General features: G+C 34.6%; 1 protein-coding gene across 2 annotated transcripts in view; it reads left to right on the forward strand.

Annotated features, from left to right (window-relative positions):
- Positions 1–11,529: 11,529 nt before the first annotated feature.
- The window catches only part of LOC136027496 (zwei Ig domain protein zig-8-like), a 315,403-nt gene continuing 299,997 nt past the window's right edge, over positions 11,530–26,935 (forward strand). For both annotated transcript variants that reach the window (XM_065704810.1, XM_065704809.1), the window contains exon 1: positions 11,530–11,763. In XM_065704810.1, the coding sequence (XP_065560882.1) occupies positions 11,682–11,763 (82 nt within the window). In that variant the 5' untranslated portion in view covers positions 11,530–11,681. The remainder of the gene's footprint in view (positions 11,764–26,935) is intronic.

Consider the following 26,935-nt stretch of genomic DNA (forward strand, 5'->3'; position numbering starts at 1 on the left):
ATCTATAGCTCATCGTCAATGGTTCAGGACCCATAGGAGTATATTTAATTCTCTATGTCGGAAGGCTAAGTCTCTGTATTATCATATAAAATCTTCTGAACGTGGAAAGGATGTTAGAATGACATTGTAGTTAATTAATTCGGTTCTTAGACCTACTCCTCCTCTGCCTTCAGTTCTGACAACGCTGATAATCGATGGTAAAACCGTCCAAGGAGAAGAAGATGTTCAGCCAGAGCTTACTTGTTACTTTGCTAATACAGGGAAGACAACTACTTCCTTTGCAAGCTCTGCAACTTCTCGTTGCGATTTTAGAGCCTATCTTGGGCCTTCGTGTTTAAAGTCAATGGTTTTGAACTCTATTTCCGATTTTGAGGTAGCTCGTATCGTGAATGCTCTTAAAGGATCATCGTCTTCAGGGCCAAACAGAATTCCTGCATTACCTCAGTTAATGTAAATGCTTTATGTTAATGATTAGATTTTGGCAGTCAAAAACACCAGACCCCTGCAAGCTGTGTAATCCTGATGGTAGTTTGTGTTCCAATACTACTTTTAATGAAGATTTTCTCGTTGGTTTTGCTGATGACACCACTCTCGGGACCCTCAGGAAGACGGAATTTGATGTTAAGTCTAACCTTGTTGGAATATTGGAGAGAGTTATTTCATTGTTTGATACGAATTACATGGCCTTGAATGTTGGTAAGTCACACTTTCTTATTGTTTCTCGAATTGATATAGCTTTCCCTCAGCTTACATACCTTCAAGTGTCACAAGGCTCTGGTGGTCCTGTTTCTTTGTATCCTGCTTGATGAGAACCTTTGTTTTAGAAACCATATATGGTTTCTGTCATGCATAATGAATCACGGCGTCTAGTTATGGACACTAACCGTTTTTCACCAACATCGCTCTTAACTCTACAGTCTATTTACATTATTTTTTGTGCCTCTTTTGTGTTTCTTCAGCTTCACGGCAATCTTCCAAAATCTCTTCGGAAAACTCCTATATTTATCAAACAGTTCGTGGTAACGAACTGTAGTAAGGAGCGATCCGGCTCAATAGTAACCAAAACTCTAAAAAATTGAATTTTGATATAAATAGCTACATCAAAAGAATCGCATTTTAATGCTGATTTTAAATATATAAGTTTCATCAAGTTTAGTCTTAGCCATCAAAAGTTACGAGCCTGAGAAAATTTGCCTTATTTAGGAAAATAGGGGGAAACACCCCCTAAAAGTCGTAGGATCTTAACGAAAATGACACCATCAGATTCAGCGTATCAGAGAACCCTACTGTAGAAGTTTCAAGCTCCTATCTACAAAAATGTGGAATTTTGCATTTTTTGCCAGAAGACAAATCACGGGTGCGTGTTTATTTGTTTGTTTTTTTGTTTTTTTTTTGTTTTTTTTTTCCAGGGGTCATCGTATCGACCAAGTGGTCCTAGAATGTCGCAAGAGGGCTCATTCTAACGGAAATGAAAAGTTCTAGTGCCCTTTTTAAGTGACCAAAAAAATTGGAGGGCATCTAGGCCCCCTCCCACGCTCATTTTTTTCCCAAAGTCAACGGATCAAAATTTTGAGATAGCCATTTTGTTTGGCATAGTCGAAAATCTTAATAACTATGTTTTTGGGGATGACTTACTCCCCCACAATCCCAGGGGGAGGGGTTGCAAGTTACAAACTTCAACCAGTGTTTACATATAATAATGGTTATTGGGAAGTGTACAGACGTTTTCAGTGGGATTTTTTTGGTTTTGGGGGTAGGGTTGAGGGAGGGGGCTATGTGGGAGGATCTTTCCTTGGAGAAATATGCCATGGGGGAAAAAAATTCAATGAAAAGGGCGCAGGATTTTCTAGCATTACTATAAAAAAAAACAATGAAAAAATAAACATGAAAACGTTTTTTCAAATGAAAGTAAGGAATAGCATTGAAATTTAAAACAAACAGAGATTATTACGCATATGGAGGGTTCTAAAAATACTTCAGCATAAAGAGCGAGGTATTTAGGAGGAGATAAATACCTCGCTCTTTATGCTAAAATATTTTTAGTGATTTCAACTATTTATTCTACGGCCTATTTGATTCAGGGGTCATTCTTAAAGAATTGGAACAAAACTTACGATTTAGTGTAAAGAGCAAGGTATTAACGAGGGTACAAACCCCCTCGTACACATAATAAAAATATAAGAATATAAAAGTTTGTTACGTAAGTTAATCCTTAAGTTACGTATATTTTTTACTAATAAAAACGTTCGTTGAATATTAAAAGTTCTAGTAGCCTTTTTAAGTAACCAAAAAATTGGAGGGCAGCTAGGCCTCCTTCCCCACCCCTTATTTCTCAAAATCGTCTGATCAAAACTAAGAGAAAACCATTTAGCCAAAAAAAATTAATATACTAATTTCATTTCAATAATTTATGTGCGGAGAGCCAAAATTAAAAATGCATTAATTCAAAAACGTTCAGAAATTAAATAAAAAAAAACTAGTTTTTTTAACTGAAAGTAAGGAGCGACATTAAAACTTAAAACGAACAGAAATTACTCCGTATATGAAATGGGTTGTCCCCTCCGCAGTCCCACGCTCTTTACGCTAAAGTTTTTAGTTGTTTTAAAAAGTAGAATTGTGGCAAAGAGTCAAACTTTAGCGTAGAGAGCGAGGGACTGCGGAGGGGACAACCCATTTCATATACGGAGTAATTTCTGTTCGTTTCAAGTTTTAATGTCGCTCCTTACTTTCAGTTAAAAAAACTAGTTTTTTTTATTTAATTTCTGATTAAGCTCCATATAGCCTTCGTTCTTCATATATGAACCTCTATCTGCATCCTATCCCTACTATTTGATCAGTTTTCAATCCTCTCATTGCTTGTCAACAGGTCTGGAATTCACTACCTTCTTTAGTACAGAGATACCACTCGTTTGGGACTTTTAAAAGGATTTTCCTCTGAGGAGTTGATATCCTCTGACCGTTTGTCTCATGATGTATGGTTGTCTTCTCTGTACCTTGACTCCCATGCCTCAGGTATGTTTTCTTTTTCATTTTATATGTTATTTGGCTATTGTTCAATTTTTTTGGCGTTGCTTATATTGTATTTTCTTTTTTTGTGAGCCTCCTTGTATCCCTGGCCATGAAGCGTTTTGATGGGGAATAAGAGTATTGTATTTCCATTCTGTATTTATTGGTGAATAAAACTCTGAACTCTTTACTTTCATAAAAGCAGCGTAGACTATAGATATTCCAAAAATCGTAAGGGAGTAGATATCAATTTCACATTTTTGATGTTTTTCTTAAAGTTTCTTTTGTACCCGCTTTCTAAAAAAAAAACTTTGCTGGAAAACACCCTTTTACTGCCTTTTTGCTGGGAAACTTTTCCCTTGAGAAGGGGATTACCGGCACGATTAAAAAAAAAATAATCAGATATTAAAGTCTTTTTCAAATGAAAGTGCGCTAAGCGCTTCGGTGTAGACTTGAAAAGATGCGTTTGTCCTTTCCTGCATTGGTTTCTGGGACCATTGCTTTTCCTGAGGCAAACATAATTTCAATGATTTAAAGAACATGAAACTTAGAACTTGGAATGTTTTGACGTTAAAAAATAACTATAGTATCGATAGTTATCGATACGATAACTATACGATATACGATACGATAACGTTCTGACGGACGAACTGAGACGATTCAAACTGGACTTATTAGGAGTTTCAGAAACTCATGTCCTATGGGTAGGAAGTACAAAATCAGGTGATATAGAATTTGTTTACTCAGGCAGGAAGGATGCGATACATAGACAAGGAGTAGGGCTCATGATGAATAAGGCAGCTGCTAAGTCTTGTTTAAGCTGGGAAGGTATTAATAATGTGAATGCTAATCACTCATTTTATGACTAAAAGTTTAGGGTATCAGTTATAGTAGAATATGCCCCTGTAGAGCCGACGACGGAGATACTAATGATTCAGATGAATTTTACTTACACTTACAGAAGAAAATAGACAGGGTTCAAGGTAGAAATATGGTGTTTTGATTACATTTTAACGCCCAGGTCGGTAGAAATGGGGTTAGATGGTATCCTAGCCTAGATAAATTTTGTGTAGGAAAAACAGCAATGGCTACAGATAAAATTGTCAATCAGCTATCATTGTATTCACGTGACGGTAAGACAGCTAACCTTATTGATTATGCCATTGTAAACCGTAGACTGGCAGAATCATTACAAGATACTGGGGCATATGGGAGTGCTGTTATTGATGTTAAAAGTAAAGATCACCATTTGGTAGTGTCTAAGGTTAATTTAAAGTTGAAATTTCGGAAGAGTTACCAACTCCCGGGAAGTTGTGATGTTAGTAGACTCCAGGATGAGTATTCGAGAGAAATTTTTCAGGAACAGTTGAATGCTAAACTGGAGGGTTTAAAATTGGACAATGTGGAAGATGGATGGAATTATTTTAGGAAAACAACTTTTGAAGTTGATAATGGTGTCTTAGGGAAGTAAGTGAGAACTACAGCTAGGAATATTAGCGATAAAGCTTTATGTTTAATAGTGAAAGGGGGCGTGTACGAGAATTATCTGGGTGATAGATCATATGGAAACAAAATGAATGTAATGAAAGTGGAGAAAGTATCAAAATATGAACTAAAGAGGTGTGAATTGGAAGCCACGGATAAAATTGCCGAGAATCTGAAACATGCGGCTATACAGCATAAGTAAAAAGACATTTTTCGGGAAGCGAATTTTCTCTGGGGAAATTTTTAGTGGTGGGATGTGGGGGGTGCCCCGCTTAAATTGAAGTAATTTAAATTTCCACAGTAAAAGGCTTACCACAATCTTTAAAGGAAGGCAATTGAAATTAAAAGAAATTATAAATATATAAATCTTGCTTTAAACGAACATACTGGAGCTATTCCCATAGACTCAATTTGAAATAACTTAATGCTAACAGAATCAAATAATTATTCTTTCTCATTTTGTACCAAGATTGCCTGTCTACATTGATAAAGATCAAGTCAGTAGTCAAACTAAGTTAATCGCTAAGCAGAGAATTCTTGCCCGATCTAATTTTGTGATTAAATAAATAAAAACAAGTTTTTTTCTACTGAAAGTAAGGAGCAACATTAAAACAAACATAAATTATTCCATATATGAAAATGGTTGTCCCATCCTCAACGCATCGCTCTTTACGCTAAATTTGTTTATTGTTTCAAGAAATAGAGTTGTGAGAATGACTCAAACTTCATCGTACAGAGCGAAGCGTAAAGGAGGAGACAGCTTCTTTCATATAAGGAATAATTTCTGTTTGTTTTAAGTTTTAATGTCGCTCCTCACTTTCAGTAGAAAAATATACCCCGGACAATTTCTCTTAACCACCCTGCGCGTAAAATTGAGACGAAAAAGAGAAAGCAAGACATATAAAAAAAAATTTTGTATATGAATTCTGGCAAATTCCCGCAGTGTATAATTTTCTATGACAAGTTCACTCCCTGGAAACTTTCCTCCCCAATGAAAATTTTCCCGTAGAGAAACCCCCAGCAGAAAATCTGTCCCCTCCCCCACCCGAAAATGTATTCATGCATCCCAATAGCAAATACTATGCGTAAAGAATGGAAAAATATTATCACTTAAAGAACTTTCCCCTGAGGCTGTGGAGGAGGGGGTAATGTTATACCCAAAGGCATAAGTGTTAGGCCTTTCAACTATGATGAGCAAAATGGCTACCTCAAAATTTTGATCGAACGATCTTGGGAAACAATTAGTGGGGGAGGTGGCCTAGTTGTCATCCATTTTTTCGGTCGCTTAAAAAGGGCACTAAAATTTAATTTCCGTTCGAATGAGCCCTCTTCTGATATTTCAGGACCACTGGGTTGACACAATCACCTCTTGGGAAAACAAACAAAGAAAAAATAAAATAAAAATAAACATGCATCCGTGATCTTTCTTCTGGCAATAAATACAAAATTCCACAATTGTACAGATAGGAGCTTGAAACTTATACGGTAGAGTTCTCTGACAAGCCGAATCTGATGGTGTGATTTTCACTAAGATCACTTGACTTTTAGGGAAGATTTTCCCCTTTCTTCAAAAATCAGGGAAATTTTCTCAGGCTCGTAGCCTTTGATGAGTAAGACTTAACTAAAAGAAATTTATATATTTGAAACCAGCATAAAAAGCCGATTGTTTTAACATGTCTATTGTTATCAAAATCCTTTCTTTTAAACTGTTTTTATAGTTTCGGTTACTATTGAGCCGGGTCATTCCTTACTCACAGTTCGTTAAGACAGACGATTTGAACTGCAATTTTCTCAGATTTTTCTTTGCTTTTTATTACGTATATGAGGGAGTTGCTCCCTCCTCAGCAACTTGCTCTTTACGCTAAAATGTTTGTGAATTTGTAAAAAGTTTATTATTCTAATTAAACGGTCCTTGTGTGTCAGGATTCATTATTGAATAATTGGAACCAAAGTCAAACATTAGAGTAAAGAGTGAGGTACTCAGAAGGGGGTAATCCCTTCATACACGTAATAAGTTCTGTTCATTTTAAGTTTTAATGTTGTTCCTTACTTTCAATTGAAAGAAAATGTGTTTTTTTTTCAATAACAACCATAAGCTGAAGACATATAATATCTTTGGTTTATTATCGCATATAAATAATAGTTAAGAAGCTGCTTAAGATAATATTAAATACTAAGATTGGCCGAAAATAAGACAAACAAATTATTGTTTATATCGGCCATTGTTTAACAAAATTCTAACTTTAGTGTAAAGAGTAAGGTGCTGACGAGGGGAAGAAACTCCCTTATATCCATAATATAAGGGGTTTGCCCTCTCGCCAATCAATCGTTCTTTACGCTAAAGTTTGAATTTTGTACCGACTCTTTAAGAATGCCCATTGAATCCCAAAAGCCGTTTAATTAGAATAAATAGTCCTATTGAAATTGCTAAGAATACTTTAGCTTAAAAAGCGAGATATTGACGAGGAGGTGAATCCCCTCATTTATGTAATAATTTTCATTCATTTGAAGTTTTGAAGTTGTTCCTTACTTTCAGTTGAAAAAACTCATTTTTTTTAAATTTAATTTCTGATTGTTTTGTTTACATAATCCTGGGGAATTCCAGCACCGCTTCATGCAAATTCTCTTCCCCAATGAAAAATTCCTCAATGGAAAGTTCCTCCCACGTAACCCTTTCCCCCGAAACCCACCCACCTACAGAAAAAAAACCTGAAAATGTCTGCATACTTCCCAGTAACCAATACTATATGTAGCCAATGGGCAAAGTTCATAACTTGCAGCCGTTCCCCCGGGGCTCTGGGGGATTAAGTCGTCCTCGAAGACATAGCTATTGGATTTTTCGGATATGTTGAACGAAATAGTCATCTCAAATTTTGATCCGATGACTTTGGGAAACAATGAGCGTGGGAGGGAGCCTAGTTGCCCTCCACTTTCTTGGTCTCTGGAAAGTGTACTACAAGTTTCAATTTCCGTTCGAATGAGCCCTCTTCTGACATTTGAGGGCCACAGGGTCGATACGATCACCCTTGGAAAATAAACAAAAAACAAATAAAGACGCATATGTGGTCTTTCTTCTGCCAAAATTACAAAATTCCACATTTTTGCATATAGGAGCTTAAAACCTCCGCAATAGAGTTCTCTGATACGCTGAATATGATGGTTGATTTTCTTTAGTATTCTGTGACTTTTCTAAGATGTTTCCCCTTTTTTTGAAAATAAGACACATTTTCTCAGGTTCGTTACTTTTGGTTGGTAGTACTGAACTTGATGAAACTTATATATTTAAAATAAGCATAACAGTCCATTTCTTTTTATGTATCTATTTGGACAAAAATTCTAGTTTATAGAGTTTCTGCTACTATTGAGCCGGATTGCTCCTTACTTACAGTTTTTTACCACGAACTGTTTGAATAATTTTTGGTTTATTGCGTCTTGGTTTTTGTATGTTTGATTCAATCTTTCGTCTGCTCTGTTAAAGTTCGCTTCAAAAGGTTTGTTTTTTCTTCTTTTTTTTTTCTTCGAGCACAGAGGACAACCTGAAGAGGGTCCTTTCCGAGATATCTGTTTTTTTTTTCTTTTTGTTCCTTTCTTCCACTGGCTCCAAATCACCCTTGTTCTCTTGGTTATTTTCTGGTTGTGTGATTTTTTCTTTTACTTTTTTTTTGTCAGGACGTCGATGTAACGCCTGCGTAGTTTTAGAACATTTTTAGGTATAATAGAAAATCGTCAAATAGTTCTTGAATTCGTATGTTCCTCTCCTCCCCCCAAAAAAAACTCATTCCTACTCGCATATATTACGTATGGACGCAAGGCTTCGACAAATAATCGCATTCATCCCAATTTTCTGCTAAGAAAAACAGATAAAAAGCAATCATGCTTACTTATTCTGATTGATGGAGCCAAACAGTTTATACCCTTGATGTAAGTAAATTATGTGAGCCTTGGACCGGATTTTTCAAATATTAGGACTTTTTTCTACACGACTTCCACGTCGTGCACCATCTTTGTGCTGTTTTGACAAATCTGCTCCCCCGGTAAAAAAGAAGAGAAATTGAAATAAAGACCACAGATCTTGCCGAGGTCATTAAAAAATGGTTTTAATGAAAGAATAAAAAATAGCTTTAATCTTTAAAATCTCAATTTAGCGTTGAGACCGATCAAACAGTTCATGGCAACTGTAAAGCCAGGAGTGACCCGGTTCAGCATTAGCCAAAACTCTAAAATAGAAATACTAATAACAATTAATACTTTAAAAAAAACTGTTTTCTATTCCATCGTCAAATCTATAATATCCATTAAGTTTAACGTTAACCATCAAAAGCGACAAGCCTGAGAAAATTCGCTTGGTTTTCTAAAAAGGACGGAAACACCCCTATTATGTCAAGTGATCTTAATGAAATTAAATTAAAAAAACAAGTTTTTTTTAACTGAAAGTAGGGAGTGACATTAAAATATATGAATAGAAAGTGTTCCGTATACGAAAGGGGCTGTCCCCTCCACAACGCCCCGCTCTATACGCTTGAGTTTCTTATTGTTTTAAAAAGTAGAACTGTGACAAAGAGTCTAACTTTAGCGTAAAGAACGGGGCGTTGAGGAGGAGACAGCCCCTTTCATATACGGAATGATTTCTGTTCGTTTTAAGTTTTATTCTTGCTCCTTACTTTCAGTTAAAAAAGTTGTTTTTAATTAATTTTTGAACGTTAACGCTGGTTTTGATTTTGGCTCACTGTAAATGAATAATTAGAACAAAATTTGCATATTAATTTTTGCTTTTTTGGCTAAGTGGCTTTCTCAAAGTTTTGATCGGATGAAATTGAGAAAAAAGTGGCGGGGGAGGGATTCTGGCGGCCCTACAATTTTTTTGGTTGCTTAAAAAGGCTACTACAACTTTTAATTTTATTTATGAACATTTTTAATGGTAATAAATATACATAACTTCGAATTAACTTACGTAACGAACTTCTATATTCTTATATTTTTGCCACGTATATGAGCCCTGTTCTATTCCTGTAAATTTTGTTCTAATTCTTTAAGAATGACCCCTGAATCACAAAGCCCGATTAATTAGAATAAACAACTCTTTTGAAATTACTAAAAATACTTTAGCGTAAAGAGTGAGGTATTGAGGAGGGGACGAACCCCCTCATATATGTAATAATTTCTCTACAGTTTAAGTTTTAATGTTGCTCCTTACTTTCAGTTGAAAAAACTTGTTTTTTTATTTAATTTCCCATTGTTTTTTTTTTAACAATGCTGGAAAATCCAGCCACCCCTTTATGGAAATTCTCTTCTCCCATGTTAAACTCCTCCATGGAAATATCTCCCCACCACTAGAAAAATCCCCCTGAAAATGTCTGTATACTTCCTAAGAACTAAAACTATGCGTAAACAATTGAAAAAGTTCATAACTTGCAGCCCTTCTCCCAGGGACTGTTTGGGATTAATTTGCCCTCAAAGACATAGCTATTGGATCTTTTGACTATTCTGAATAAAATGGCTATATCAAAATTTGGATCGGGTGACTTTGGGGAAAAAATGAGCGTTGGAAGGGGCCTAGTTGCCCTCCAATTCTTGTCACTTAGAAAGGACACTAGAACTTATAATTTCTGTTAAAATGAGCCCTCTCATAACACTCTAGGACCACTGGGTCGTTACGATCACCCCTGGGGAAAAAAACAAAACAAAACAAAAAAGCTTATTATTCTAATGAAATGGCCTTTTTGCATCCTGAGTCATTCTTAAATAATTAGAACAAAAAGTCGAGCTCTAGCATAAAGCACGAGGTTTTGTGGAGGATAACTCGCCTAATAAAGGTAATAATTTCTGTTCTTTTTAAGTTTTAATGTCGTTTCTTACAATCTGTTGAAAAAACTTGTTTTTTATATTTTATTTCTGATAGTTCTTTAAATAATAACGGGAAATCCGGCTCCCCTCCATAGAAAAGTCCAATCCTTTATTATTATTTTTATTATTATTATTATTATTATTATTATTATTATTATTATTATTATTATTATTATTATTATTATTATTATTATTATTATTATTATTATTATTATTATTATCATTTGATCAGATATTATCTTCCTGGGGAAATTTTACAGGGGGGAAGGGCTGTAAGCTATGAAATAATACTACTGTTACATATAGCATTTGCTACTGGGGAATTTACAGAATTATTAGGGAAGTCTCCTTGTGTAGGGGGAAGAGGAGAACATTTCTGTGGAAAACTCTTCACGGAAGGGGGGGGGGGGTAATTCTCGGATGATTTAAAAACGTTCGGAAATTCAATAAAAAAAAATCAAATGAAAGTAAGTGGTATTTTTCCAGTGATAAGTGCCCATACGGAATTATCAGCGAGGAAATAATGGTTATGGGGGAATTCTGGGGGAGGGATTTAAGAGGGATGAATTTTTCATTGTGAAATTTTTAGTGGATGGAATTTTTTCGCGGGGAGCGATTTTCTGGAGGAAATTTTTCACGGAGAGGGAAGGCGGATTTCCCGGCATTATTTGAAAGAGGAAGAGAAATGAAAGAAAAATACTTTTTTTTAATAGAAAATAAGTAAAAACATTAAAACTTAAAGTGAACAGGAATAATTCCATATATAAGGGGACTTGTCCTTCTTCAATCCTCTCTCTTTACGCAAAAGTTTGACTTTTTGGCCCTATTCTTGACCATTGAAAACCAAGGGTCGTTTAATTGGAATAAGAAGCAAATTAAAACACTACAGTACTTAAGCAGAACGAGGAAGGGTTGAGAAAAGGGTAGTGCCCCTTGTAGATTGAACAATTTCTGTTCGTTTTATGTTTTAATGCTGCTCTTCACTTTTTATTAATTTTTTTATTTAATATCTATCTGTATATAATTAACCAATATGGATATCAACCAAAAATAAGCCAAAATCTATTTTCCAAGTCTAGGCTTCATCTACTAAGATAGAGTTTTGTCAAATTTTCATTTGCTAATTGTCAATGCACAGTCTCTTAAAGTTCTAGTATTCCACTGGATCCTCAGAAACTCAAATCTTTTCCTAGCAAAACAGTTCCTATCCACTTCCCACGGTGAGACTATCGTTGAGACTTGTGTTTTTAAGTCCAAGTTGAAATGTGGATTAAAGCCGGGAAATTCGAATTTGTGGTGGTTTGAATTTAAGTGGATGGTGTTCGATGTTTAAAAAAGGATAGAAAATGATTAATGGTATAGTGATAAATGACTCGGGATTTGTAGGAATGAGATGCACGATGTTATTCATGTTGCTACTATTTATCGGTAAGTTATTTTGACTAATGAAAATTGAATAGTAATAAGTGTTTAGGGCTTAGACCCAAGTCCCCACACTCAATTAAATATTATACAAAATACGTTTTTTCACTACATAATAGTAATAGCGAGATATTTGGTGCAGTGTTGTCACTCCCCGACCGAAATCCAGTTAAAATAATTGCGTTGATTGTGATTATTCACAATTTTAAATTGCTACCATACATCAATTTGTGTTATCAGCACTAAAATGACACTTGAATAGCATAACAAAAGTTGACACACAGTATCAACATAGCCAACATGTTTGGAGGGTGTGTCAAATAGACACGGAGGGAATTTTTTTAGGTTGTGGACTCACTCAAAAAACAAGTTGTCCGCATATTTCGGAAAATGTTGCTTCATTGAGATCTAGGTAACCTGGTCCAAAATGCACTTATTCACTCAAATATTTCATGTTTTCTCATACCGGAATTAACTGTATTTATTAACCTTGCCCTTTATGTGGGTAGGGATGTCCTTAGGATCCAAAAATAATAGTTTTTGGTCCTAAAAATTATTTAGGATATATAGCAGGAAGAGAGCTTGAGGGATTAGATTCAATCCTCAGGAGTGTCTTGTGACCAGCCTCACTCGAGACACGAAGCTATGACTTGGCAAGGAACATTCAGTGGTTCAAACATGAAATCATGAAGTTTAATCATGAAGTAAAAATATCATTGGCTTGAATGTTGAACAGAAGAAGCAAATAATTGACTTCGCATTAGCCTATTTTACTGAATGATAATTATGAGCTGTAACTACAACAGGGCTGTTTGAGTTATGTTCATATTATGCACAAATACTGGAACAGAATACTAGAAATGCAATGATTTAAAGTTGTTCATGCATTGACGTGCTTTAGAACCGGTTTTATTCGTTAGTTTATTTCAGCTTAGCGTGAGACAAGAAAAAGAGAAGTGACAGAATAGATAGGAAATATATAATTTGGGCTATATATTCGCATATTAGAGGAGTGGGGGTAAAGTGTTTGGACAGTGTGAAGTTAAAAATCATTTTTCCTTCATAGTATGCCGAATAATCGTACCTAACACATTAGGCAGGCAGACCCACTGTACTTTACCCCCACACCTTCTAATTTGCAGATTTGTAAGACAAATGTATTTCTAAACTATTATATTTTTATCACACTTAGGTATATCAAACAGTTCGTGGTAACGAACTGTAGTAAGGAGCGATCCAGCTCAACAGTAACCGAAACTCTAAAAAAATAGGATTTTGATACCAATAGTTACATCAAAAGAATCACATTTTAATGCTGATTTTAAATATATAAGTTTCTTAACTGATCAAGATCAATTATACCCATCAAAAGTTACGAGCCTGAGAAAATGTACCTTATTTTGGAAAACAGGGGGAAATACCCCCTCAAAGTCATACAATCTCAACGAAAATCACACCATCTGATTCAGCGTATCAGAGAACCAAAATTGTAGTAGTTTCAAGCTCCTATCTACAAAAATGTGGAATTTCACATTTTTTGCCAGAAGACAGATCACGGATGCGTGTTTATTTTTTATTATTTTTTTTTTTTCCCATGGGTGATCGTATCGACTGAGTGGTCCTAGAATGCTGCAAGAGGGCTCATTCTAACGGAAATTATAAGTTCTAGTGCCCTTTTTAAGCGACCAAAAAAATTGGAGGGCACATAGGCCCCCTCCCACACTCATTTTTTCCCAAAAGTCACCGGATGAAAATTCTGAGATAGCCATTTTATTCACCATAATCGAAAAACCTAATAACTATGTCTTTAGGGACGACTTACTCCGCTGCAGTCCCCGTGGAAGGGGCTACAAGTTACAAACTTTCACCTATGTTTACATATAGTAATTGATACTGGGAAGTGTACAAATGTTTTCAGGGGGACTTTTTTTGGTTTAGGGGAAGAGATTTGAGGGGGAGGTTATGTTGGAGAATATTTCCATGAAGAAACTTCTCATAGGGGAAGAGAATTTCAATGAAGGGGGCGCAGGATTTTCTAGGATTTTCAAGTAAGGAGCAGCATTAAAACCTAAAACGAACAAAAATTATTACGCATATGAGGGGTTTACCTCCTCGTTATACCTCACTCTTTACGCTAAAGTATTTTTAGTAATTTCAACTACTTATTCTACGGCCTTTGTGATTCAGAGGTCATTCTTAAGGAATTGGGACAAAATTTAAGTTTTAGTGTAAAGAGCGAGGTATCGACGAGGGTTGAACCCCCTCATATACGCAATAAAACATACGAATATTTAGGTTCGTTACATCAGTTAATTCGTAAGTTACGTAGGCCTATATTTTTTACCAATTAAAACGTTTGTAAAAAATTTAAAGTTCTAGTTGCTTTTTTAAGTAATAAAAAAATTGGAGGGCAACTAGGCTTCCTCCCTCGCTCCTTTTTTCTCAAAATCTTCCGATTAATTGCAATTAATTAATATGCAAATTTTGTTTTAATTATTTAAGTGCGGAGAGCCAACATCAGAACATACATTAATTCAAAAACGTCCAGAAATTAAATAAAAAAAAAACAATTTTTTTTTAAATGAAAGTAAGGAGCAACATTAAAACTTAAAACGAACAGAAATTTCTCCGTATATGAAAGCGGCTTTTCCTCCTCAACGCCCCGCTCTTTACGCTAAAGTTTCTTACTGTTTTAAAAATAGATTTAAGAGAAAGAGTCAAACTTTAGCGTAAAGAGCGAGGCGTTGAGGAGGAAAAGCCCCTTTCATATACGGAGTAGTTTCTGTTCGTTTTAAGTTTTAATGTTGCTCCTTACTTTCATTTAAAAATACTTGTTTTTTTATTTAATTTTATCATTAGGATTGAGCATCAGAGAAACTGGTTCTACTTACATGAAGAATATTAGGTTAGTGCTATGTCATATAAGTACCGTTACTACGAATCCCATAAGATAGTTCTTTATATGACCTTCAATTAAAGTTTGGAAAAAGGGGCAAGAGATTTGAATAATAATAATAATTTAATAATAATGATGATACTTGTGTATTATTCAGAACACACTCAGTAAGTGAAGTTAGGCTCTTTCGTGAAACAAACTGCGATGCATGTACATTTTAATTAAATATTTTATATAGAGAGGTGGTTAGGTTAGGTTAAGTTAGGTATTTGATATAATGCAACCCTCCACCCCCCCCCCTTTATGTGCAAATATATAGACCAAAGTTTTGATAAAGCTAATGAAATAAAACAATATATGATGAAAATATAATACTTTATTAGGAAAATTGTAAAATTACAACATAGAATTCTAACCTAACCTAACTTTTTGTCTTTGAGTTTTGTCTTTGTGGCTATGAAACCGGATTCTCTCATAAAATGTACCTGCATCGCAGTTTGTTTCACGAAAGAGCCTAACTTCACTTATTGAGTGAATTCTGAATAATATACAAGTAACCCAAAAATACATAAGACTGTGGAGTGAACACACAAAAGAACAAGAGAAAAAATCATAAGCATTCGGGAAAAGGTACGGTTAAATTTCAAGAAAACCCCATTTTACCACTTAAGAGATAGTTTTCGTTTTTAAGCAAAAAGCGTATTATGAAAACTGTTACCCTAAAGGTTGATTCATCTTGTCTACTTGTTTCCCCAAGCAAAATCTATGTCCTTGAATTTTAATTCAGTAAAAAGGCTTGTTTGAAAACTTTTGTTTTTCTCTCGTCATTGACTCGTCATTTTAACTTAAATTAACGCTTATAGTGAGGAATATGTGAAACAGTAGGAATAAATCTGCAGGTGTAATAAGTTTCTTACACTTACAACAATGGACGCATTGGAATGTAAACATTCATTTAAACAACAAAGGGAGAGTAGTCTTCCAATTATGAATAATACGTGGATTCTTTTTGACATTTTTGGGAGGATATTTGTATATTAGAACACACGAAAAACAATGGCATTGAGACAAAAGAACCCTTGTTTGGATAATCAGAACAATTGACCAAAGTTTCAAGCCTCTTATAAGCGAGTGGGTAGCGCTACCACAATAATTCAAAAGGCACTGTGCTATTTTCGTTATCTTAAAATTAGAGCCAATCCCCCTGCCTGACAATTGGTTCATCGTGTTTCTCCCATGTTATCTGTTTCTCGAAATATTTAGATGTTTTTTTTTTTTTAATTTTTTTAACCTCTTTTCTCACTCACAGACATAGTTGATCAATACAAACAAATTACTTCTTTGTATTTAAAAAAAAGGGTAAGACACGTCGCTCTTTGCTAAGTCTGTGCTATTGGGTGGATGGTTATAAATAAAATTCTAATTTTCTACCAAGGCGTCATCAAGAGGTGAAAAGTAGATACCTTGACATAATATTATGAACAGAAGCTGATAATGTCCAACTGTTTGTACATTTTTAACCAAATTAAAAAAAAATAACAAAATTAATTATAAATTCTTGTACACAGAAACAATTTATACTGCCTGTATTATTAGATTTTCTCAAATAAAAACTACGCTAGGTAATATTTATGAGTGGTTATTGTTAAACTATAGTTAATCAGATACTATAAACTATATTAGATACTATAAACCATGTTGTAGGATATTATAGCTCTAAGCTGTATATTATTAGATTTTCTCAAATAAAAACGACACTAGGTAATATTTATGAGTGGTTATTGTTAAACTATAGTTAATTAATTACTCTGCTGAAGTTACTTCAAGTTTCTAGACATGGGAGTGTTGAGGGATACATATATGAAAAAAACATTCATCTTACAAGAAAGGCAACGAAGCTTGAAAGGGCAGGTTGGATCATTCAATGCCAATAAATCATAAAAAAAAGTTACTGAGACACTAGAAAACAAATAAAGTTGGTCTACGAATCACTAGTCTATCACAAATACCTGAGAGATCTCAAATTCATATATACTTTTTAGCAAATAGCTTCTAATATTTAATTAGAAACTGACTTTCACTCTAAAAATATTAATTTTACGGAATTATTTTGAACAACATCCCCCATTCAGAAAATAAAGAGCAAATAAATCCCTTCAAACTCATAGAGAAACTGAATAACAGATTTTCACATATCCCTTCAATGGAACATAATAAAAGTGAATACCAAACCGCATTAAGCAAAATTTATTACTTAGCGCAACAAATCCCTACTGACTTCTATTCAAACTTACCCCTTACTCACATGTCCCAAAGGTGAGGGACGTTGTCCAAGCAGAAGGAATATCTGGAACATTTCTATGATCCATGATTGCCCTACACAATGCCTGAATGAAGTATCAGTACCATCTGCCAATATATATCATGTTCTTCATTTATTGGATTCATTATGATTCCCTATCCACATTATTTGCGTTTACTCGTTTGGCTATTTTGCTGATCACTTTCCTGGATGTTAATAAGAGGCTTAAAAGCGTTTGACTGTTAATTCTGGAGTTATATTAAAGATAGTATTGTCTTGAGGTGCCAAAAAGCTCTATTAACTTAAAGTTTTTATTGTTTATTTGCTTTTTGCAACACTAGGATAATTGTATCAAGCCAAGGTTCGTAGAAAATGGAGAGAGGGTTCAGTCAAACTGAAATTTCAAGTTGTTGTATCCTTTCTAAGTAGCATAGGATCCCAGCAGAGCGCTTATTTCTGCTGTATTTTGTACTAGAAATAAATATTGGCAATAATAGGGTCAAAATTGCTATTTTCTCCCTGTGAACGATTCAAGAAATTCTGAATGTATCTTATTTTTGGTTATTTCTTATTTTCGAGACGGTGTTATGCAAAAGTTGAATTTTATTGTAAAGAGCAGGAGATTGAGAGAGCAGCAGCTTCCAACATATTCCAAGTAACCCAAAATGTCTTTAAAACAGATAAAGATTAAAATAAAACAAAATAAATCATAAAAATTAATCAGCTCCTGGTTATGGACTGTAAGTAATGAGCGACTCGGCCCAATAGTAACCGAAACTTTTAAAAGAGAAAATTTGATAACAATTGTTACATTAAACAAACTTACTTTTTATCCTCATTCAAAAATATGAAATTCATTCAGTTAAGTGTTGCGCATCAAAAGCTACGAGCCTGAGAAAATTTGCCAGTTTTTTGGAAAAGGAAAAAAACATCCTTAAAAATTAAGCGATCTTGTTGATAGTCACACTATCATATTCAAAATATCAGAGAACACTTCTGTCGAGGTTTTAAACTCTTATATACAAAAATGTGGATTTTTTTTTGCTAGAAGAAGGATCTCGAATGCATATTTAATTGTTTTTTGTTTGTTTTTCGCAAAGGTCATTGGATTGGACTAATGTTCCTATTAAGATTGAAAAAAGGCTCATTCAAACAGAAATTATGAGTTCTAGTGCCCTTTTAAGCGACCGAAAGATTAGAGAGTAACTGGTGCCTTTCCCCCCAAAGACATCCGATAAAAATTTGTAAAAGCCATTTGATTCTGCATAGTCGAAAGGTCCAATAACTATGCCTTGGGGGATGATAAGACTTCTTATAGCCCCTGGGGAGAGACCTGTAAGTTACGTAATTTATCCGTTGTTTACTTATTGTGTTTCCTATTTTGGAATATACAGATTTTTTATGGGAGAGGAAAGTTTCTGCAGGAAATCTTTCGTAGGAAACTTTAAATGATTTGAAAAACGGTAAGAAACTTAACTAAAAAAAGTTTTTTAAACTAATAGTAAAGAGAAATATTTAAACTTAAACAAACATATGTAATTTATTACATGAGGGGGTTAATCCTCTTCAACCCTCGTCCTTTACGCTAAAGTTTGACTTTTTGTCATATCTCTTTCAAAAAGACTGAATATACACGAGGGCTTTGAATTTAAATGAGAAGTATTATTCAAGAACTTTAAGGCATTAGCGAGAGGAGGGATGGTTGAGGAAGAAGTGGCCCCTCTCATATGCTGAAAAATTTCTGTTCCTTTTACTTTCAGTTGAAAAAGTTCTTTTTTATTTAATCCAAGTAAAGAGAAACGTCAAAGCCGAAACTAGAAATAAACTATCCTAGTATATAGTCATAAGCAGAAACTATCCTACATCACAGTTTGACTACTGCCTCCCTCACTCAGCCTCCGTTTTGCTCTTTGCACTTAAGTTTAGCTTCTTATCCATCGAGAGTATAATTGGCCTCAATAATATGCTGGAACCACAGCAAGAAGAGCAGTAGTCCTCCCTATTATATTGGATGATCTTTTATTCATTTTAAGTTTTCACATCTCCCTTACTTTCATTTAAAATGAAGTTTTTCTTTATTATTTATACTTTGTTTAGATGTGCCCTGGCACGATATATTTACTTACCCTATAATAGCGTCACTTAATGGCCAGTTGGCTTTTCTTTTTAAATAAATTACCTCTAGACAAATCGATAATAATGATCTGTAGACAGATATAGAGAAAGGTGTTTTTTTGTTCAGGCAATAAAGAACAATTCTAGCTTACTCATTAATGTGTGAGTAACTATTCTTAAACTGTGCCAGCTTTCCTTCATAGAGAAGAAATGACGCTATTACTGAATTCATCTGGTAAAAAAGTAATCTCGCTATCTAAGTTGTGAGGATAAGTATTATCACGGAAAAGTTTTATTGTTATGAAGGATTATTATTTGAAATGAAAGTCTGGAAACAACTGAAGTAAAAAAGCGTAATGCCAAGATACTATTTATAATGGAAAAAAATACAACATTTCATTTTCAGTCCTTATTTATATATTTTTTATATTTTAGGTATTGTTTTTATTTCTGTTCAGTATTGTTACAGCAAGTTTGAATAAAAAATCCTAACTTAAAAAAAAAGGCTCGGGAAAAAGTTTCACAACCCTTTTTTATGCCCGACTTTTGCTGTTGAACAGTTTAGAGTTTAAATGATCTTTATTCTGTCAGGACAATTAATTCTGTGTTTTATGTATATTATTGTAAATGTCTGAAATCTGGTTAATATCGACATTCACCGGTGAATGTCAGAAATTTCTTCTTCTCTTTTGGATTTAAACTAGCTTTGCGAATCAGCTTTTTCAGTCTTCTGTAAGCTTTGATGGTAAAAGTTAAAGTTAGGTTAAAATAGGCTACAAATCTCAGAAAAGGGTTTAAAATCTAACCTAATCTTTCACCATCAAGTCTTGCATAAAACTGAAAAAGTTGACTGGCAGTGCCGACTAAATCCAAGGAGAAAAAAGGGTATTTTGGAGATTTACCGGTGAATGTCGACATTCACCAAATTTCGGAAATTCACGGTAACATATATAAAGGATCATATTGAAGCAAATAGATTGTAATGTTAGTCTAAATTTTTTTTCTAAAATTTTTTATGCCAATTATAGAAAGGATCTTAGGATACGCTTTGTCTATAAGACCAGAACTGCAGCCAGTTTATACCAAGAAATTTAAAATTTCGCTTGTAAAGAGCCAAATTGCCCAAATAAAATTTAGCATGTAATAAGCACGGCCTATATAGACAACAGTTGCGTCACAGCTTACATACCAATACAGTTATGAAAACTCCTATCTTGCCCATGAGAAGCTCTTGATACAGAACTCTGAACTTGGCTCCTCCTCCAAGCCCGCGCTCCGACACGTAGACCGTACTACAACACCATAGGCGGGAACGCAATTTTGTTTTGTTGCATACACAGCTTAGATACCAATATTGGTATCTAAGCTGTTCGCCAGTTTCCTGTCTCCAGCCGCTAGCATCGCTATCGCGCACTGTGTCTAAAAAATAAATCGAATTTTCATAACTGTATATTGGTATCTAAGCTGTGCAGTTGCATGGAGTCGTATCTTGTCCTTAGAAAGATTTTAACACACATCCTTAGACTAGGCGTTAACCTCCGGCGCTCCCACAGCCAATTAGCGCGGAAAGATCTTGGCTCTATTCCGGGAGTGAAAACAGTCATTTCTCAAACATCGTTTTTATACAATCCTAATAATGGGGAGGGTTAATGCCAGAATTGCCTCTCACTCAATTGGATTATCTGTCTTGGCTTTTTTCTACAATTATCAATGACTTTTCAAATCCTGGAGGTTTTGAGTCCCCTAGCTTGAAAATGGAGAAAAATAACTTTTTTGTATGGTTGACATGCATGTCATGGTTTATCTATAATTCTTTTTTTTATCAAGGACTAGCAGGCTACCGCGATATCGCACAGAGATGTTTAATGACCTATTTAAAAGTTATTGTTTCTGTCTACGTGCATCGTTTAAAAGTGTCTTAATAACTATCGCAAAGTGCCATTTGGCCCCATCTAGAGATGTGAAGGTTGGAACGCTTGTAATGGTACCACTATTTATTCCATGGTAGAAAATCCCGAACAAAAAGGGGGGGATAAAGAACATGCGTAATAGATACAGTGTTAAATAGAGAACCAAAAAGTAGGGTAACTTACAAAAGTGGACACAGACACTAATGTCGACAAGTCAACTCTCGACACTATCTAGCATGTTATTTTGTGACACTTGTTATTTTTTCAGTGTAATAACAAGAATAATTAATTTAATTTGTGTAGTTGATACAATTAGTGCAGTAAGAAGTGTCTGATCTCAGTTCCTGACAGAAAAACGAATTATAAAGCTTGAAAAATGTCAAGTGTCGCCAAACACTACATGGCCCTGATGTTTTTTTGTCGACACTAGCACCAGTTTGCACGCTTATAAGTTACCCCTAATCTTTGTAGACAACCTTAAATATTACAACGACAAATACCCCATATCCATATTATTGATCCAAACGCCTGTCTTTTTTTGAATATGTAAAACTAGCATCTAATAGCGTCTTAGTGTCTTGTGCTGAAGAAGAATAAGGTCTAAACTAAAAATTAGTGTCTTGTAATGAAAAATAAACAGGAGCATTAGATACTGGTAATGAAATATTTCTATCTCAAATTAATTCAACTTGGCCATTAGCATTGACGGGAAAATATCGACATTCTTTACCACTAATAGAAAGGCCTCATTTTTCAGTAGCCCTGAAAGAGAATTATAATTCTCTGTTAGACTAGCTTTAGAATGACTGAATAAAATAGTTTCATCAGATATGCAAAAAAGGACACATCCCACCCCCTAGAGGCAAGAGTTATACGGTAAATTTTATGTCACATTGCGTCACTCCATGCCCAGCGGAAGTTAAATTAGAAAAAAAGAAGAAAAATCAACAAAGAGGAAAAGAAAGAGAAAACGAAAATTAATGCTTTTTATCCTAAGCTCCAGTATGACCTAAAAAAAACTCTAAAAAGAGGATTCCCGCAAGTAATAAGAGCCGAAAAACACGGAGGCACATCAAATATTCCGGCATTGTCAAAAGTATGGACGGGGCTAAAGTCGTTCTAAACTTATTCTAAGGTCCGTTTTATGGGATTATTTCTTATCAGCAATGTAGGATCATGGCCCTACATAAGTGCATTAAAATCCCTTGGGACGGACTTGACTCTCACAATCGAAAGTAAATTTCACCGTGTAGTAATGACTTAATAAATTATACGCTGCTATGAATAACTGCTATGAAGTTATTAAAATAGTATATATATAGTATTACAGAGACAGTTAGATGATTGATTTGGAATTTCCTGGTAGTGCTAAAAGGGCCGGGGGGGGGGCTTCAAACCTTTATAGAGGAAGTGACCAGTATGCCAAAATATTTTTAAGTATCCTTTAGTTTTCAAAGGTTTCCTAATAAGTCTTGTTAAAGTGTAGTTTGGGAAATTAGTGTGATGATTTCAAGAAGCAAACATCCTTCTTTTATTTTTTTTTTTTTTTACTAAGCTTGTTAATTATCATGATCAGCATTTTCGATATTCCAAAGAATTCAAAAGGTCTCCAGAAGAATTTTCCCACCCATTAAGCAAAAGTCACTTCTTTCAGAACGTTGATTATTATTTTTTTTGCTAAACTTTGAGCTTTCCATTTTTTTTATTCTCTTCAACTTTAGACGAAGCGTCCATTAGCAAAGTATGATTTTGACGACTTTTACTGGAAAATCAATTTCTTTTCCTTCAGGCATAGAAATGCAGAGCGATCGCCTCAGGATAATCGCGATTTTTCCAAAAAGGAAACGCCAATTTACGAGTATGTTTATGATTAGCCTTCATTTTATAACGTGGACATTAGTACTTGCAATGAGAAATTAAGAAAAACTCAAGTTTGCCTTCAAATTGGCATAGCTGTGATAATTATGGTAATGCCATTGATATGAAATACCCCAGGAAAGCAAAAAAATCGCTCTGGTCCTACCCCAGCCTTTGAATTGGCGTTTATCAAAATGCCTGATCATCAATAATTATTTTTTTTAATATTGGATTTTCTAAAAATTTGAAGAAAAACAAAGATAAAACGCATTGGAGAGATGGTACAAAAACGTAGTGGCGTCACTACTCTTTTAAAGACGTATTCAAAATGTATATTGTCACTGTATGCTTCTTCAAAATAATATCTTAGTTTTTATGGGCATTTAATTTAACGACACCTACCTTATCCTCAGCAAAACCTAATTCATGTGAAATGACAAGAAAACCTAGAGTACTAAAACAAGGGTCAACCGCGAAGAAATACTTCACAGCAGATAAGTATTTTCCCCCATTTGAGGAAAAAGGGGACAAAGACAAAAATAAAATTTTACACGATAGCAAAAACCTGATGATGTTCTTTTTCCCTGAATTTTTCTGCGAATTTATGATTAGAAATGAAATTGACATCCAAAAAGAACTTTTAAAACTCGGTTCGCACCGTTTCACTCAAACACATATAGAGAAATCTGTCGTATAAATAAGTATCAGTTTTTTCCATCTAAGCTTAAAAGTCTTGTCTGAAATTATAAAGGGTGAAAAAAATTATAATGTTTTAAGGGCTGGCTAGGGAGGGATACTAAAGATTTAAATTTATCCTATATTGCTGGCATAAATAATTTATCTCAGATAATTCGTTCACAAAATTCATTTTTTGGACAAATATGAATGAAAATAGATGCAGAAAGAGAATCGTGAATGACATTAATTTTGTCGAAAAGTGCACAAACCTTTTACTATTGTCATATTCCTCCCCTGCTCCATATCAGCCTTAGCTTAGCCCTAAATTTTCTTAGTCAAATTTATAAACTTCAGTATTTAAGGTCTTTGACAAAAACGTCCCATTTCTACTAGTGAACTTATCCCTTTTTGTCCCTGCAGCTGCAATTAGAATTCTCTGTCAGTGGAATCTGGAGCTGCGTTTTCCGCCATGACTGACACTTAATACAATGTATTTTGTCGTCATAAATTGCTTATATGGAATTATATTATTAGCTCTGTCCCAAACTAAATAAGACTTTAGAATTTTCTTATTCATCCTGTGCACCACTTACTTACTCAAACTCCGTCTAGTATCATGGAACGTAGTTGGGGCCACTTCTTTTGATAGGTCATAAGCTAGGCTTTGGTATACCGATTATATACTAATGTTTTGGATAGATTTGCAATGTATTATCGGTCGAATTTTTCGCAACCTCATCTTCGGCCTTCCTCGTCAGTGTCGTTAATTTACCATTTCTTCGATTGTCATTTGTTGGAATTTTATTTTATTTTCTTCTATGCTTCATTCTTGGAGTTTGGATAAATACATTCTATATGTATTTATGAAATGTTTTTCAGAAGCATTTAACGTATCTTTACCAGTTTATGCATCTTTTGTGACTGACAAACCCAAGAAATCGTTTTCTTTTCAAATAGTTCGTGGTAACGAACTGTAGCAAGGAGCGACCCGGCTCAATAGTAAACGAAACTCTAAAAAACGGAATTTTGATCCTAAAAGATACATCAAAAGAATCGAATTTTCATGCTGATTTTAAATATATAAGTTTCATCAAATTTAGTCTCTGTCGTCAAAAGTTACGAGCCTGAGAAAATTTGCCTCATTTTGGAAAATAGGGGGAAACACCCCCTAAAAGTCATAGAATATTAACGGTTCTATGGGTATAAAATGGGTTGTCCCCTCCGCAATCCCTCGCTCTTTACACTAAAGTTTGACTCTTCGCCACAATTCTACTTTTTAAAACAATTAAAAACTTTAGCATAAAGAGCGAGGGATTGCGGAGGGGACAACCCATTTCATATACGGAGTAATTCTGTTCGTTTTAAGTTCTAACGTCGCTCCTTACTTTCAGTTAAAAAAACAAGTTTTTTTTATTTAATATATACAAGTGATGCACATGTTCAGTAGGGCCGGATTACGTACTTCCCAATACCCAGTAATACCTCTCTGTGGCCTGGATACCAATATAGATGTCAGAATTTTGGTGTATTGTGAAACAGTTCACGGTAGCGATTTGTAAGTAAGGAGCGACGCGGCTCAATAGTAACCAAAACTCTTAAAACGGAATTTGATACCAATAGATACATGAAAGGAATCAAATTTTTATGCTGATTTCAAACATATAAGTTTCATCAAGTTTAGCCTTACCCATTAAAAGTTACGAACCTGAGAAAAATTCGCCTTGTTTTCAAAAAAAGGAGGAAACACGCCTAAAAGTCATAGAAGCTTAATGAAAACCACATCGTCAGATTCAGCGTATCAGAAAACCCTACTGTAGAGGTTTCAAGCTCCTATCTGCAAAAATGTGGAGTTTTTTTTTTTTTGCCAGAAGAAAGATAATGGATGAATGTTTATTTTTTTTTTGTTTTGTTTTTTCAGGGGCGATAGTATCAAGCCAGTTGTCCTAGAATGTTGCGAAAGGGCTCATTCTAACGGAAATTAAAAGTTCTAGTGCCCTTTTTGAGTGACCGAAAAAACTTTGAGGTCAACTAGACTCCCTCCCATGCTCATTTTTTCCCAAAGTCACAAGATCAAAATTTTTAGGTAGCCATTTTTGTTCAACATAGTCGAAAAATCTAATAATTATGTTTTTCGGGACGACTTAATCCACGACAGTCCCCGGGGGAGGGGCTGTAAGTTACAAACTTTGACGATTGCTTACATATAGTAAGGATTATTGGGAAGTGTACAGACGTTTTCAGGGGGACTTTAACTATGTCTTTTTGGAGCGCTTAATTCCCCAGAGTCCCCGAGGGAGGGGCTGCAAGTTATGAACATCGCCCATGGCTTAAAAAAGGTATTGGCTATTGGAAAGTCTACAGAGGTTTTCAAGGGGGATTTTTGCTGGGGGGTTGGGGAGGGGGTTTCACGGGAAGATCTTTTCATGGAGGAATTTATCATGGGGGAACAGAACTTCCATGAAGGTGGCGCTGGATTTTCCAGCATTATTTAAGAACGTATATGAGGGTGTCCGTCCCCTACTTAACACACCAATCTTTACGTTAAAGTATTTTTAGTAATTTCAAAAGAGATATGCATTCTAAATAAACGGCCTTTGTGATTCAGAAGTCATTCTTAAAGAATCTGGTATAAACTTCGAACTTTAGTGTAAATAACGAGTAATTGACAAGGGGGTGGATCCCACGTATACGTAAAAAACATACGAATATAGAAGTTAGTTACGTAAGTTAATTTGTAAGTTACATATATTCATTACTAAAACAAAACGTTCGTAAATAAAATTAAAAGTTCTATTTTTCTCAAAATCGTCCGATCAAAACTTTGAGATAGCCATTTAGCAAAATATGGTAAAATTAATAAGCAAATTTTGTTTTAATTATTTATGTACGGTGAGCCAAAACTTGCATTAATTAAAACATTAAAACTTACGAACAGAAATTATTCCGTATATGAAAGGGGATGTCCCCTCCTTAACGCCCCGCTCTTTACGCTATGGTTTGATTCTTTCTCACAACTCTACATTTTAAAACAATAAAAAACCTTACCATAAAGAATGGTGTTGAGGAGGGGACAGCCCCTTTCATATACGGAATAATTTCTGTTCGTTTTAAGTTTGTGTCGCTCCTTACTGTCAGTTAAAAAAAAAATTGTTTTTTTTTATTTAATGGGTGACATATGTTGGTTGGTAATGTGCATGCCTTTGAAGAGGAGTTTTACCTCGTTGCAAGCTTGATCACACCCCTTGAAGTTTAATTTCTATTTTTATCGCTCTCAGTGTACTTCAAGAAGTACTCCAAAATCAATTCAGAATTTCCAAAACTCTGAATTCAAGAAATCTAAAAAAACAGATGCGAACAAATCTAAGCTGTGATAAAAAAAAAGACATTTAATCGCTTTCAATAATACAGGAAGGGAAGTAG

Source organism: Artemia franciscana, chromosome 5 (genome assembly GCF_032884065.1).
Source record: "Artemia franciscana chromosome 5, ASM3288406v1, whole genome shotgun sequence".
Taxonomy (NCBI): Eukaryota; Metazoa; Arthropoda; class Branchiopoda; order Anostraca; family Artemiidae; genus Artemia; species Artemia franciscana.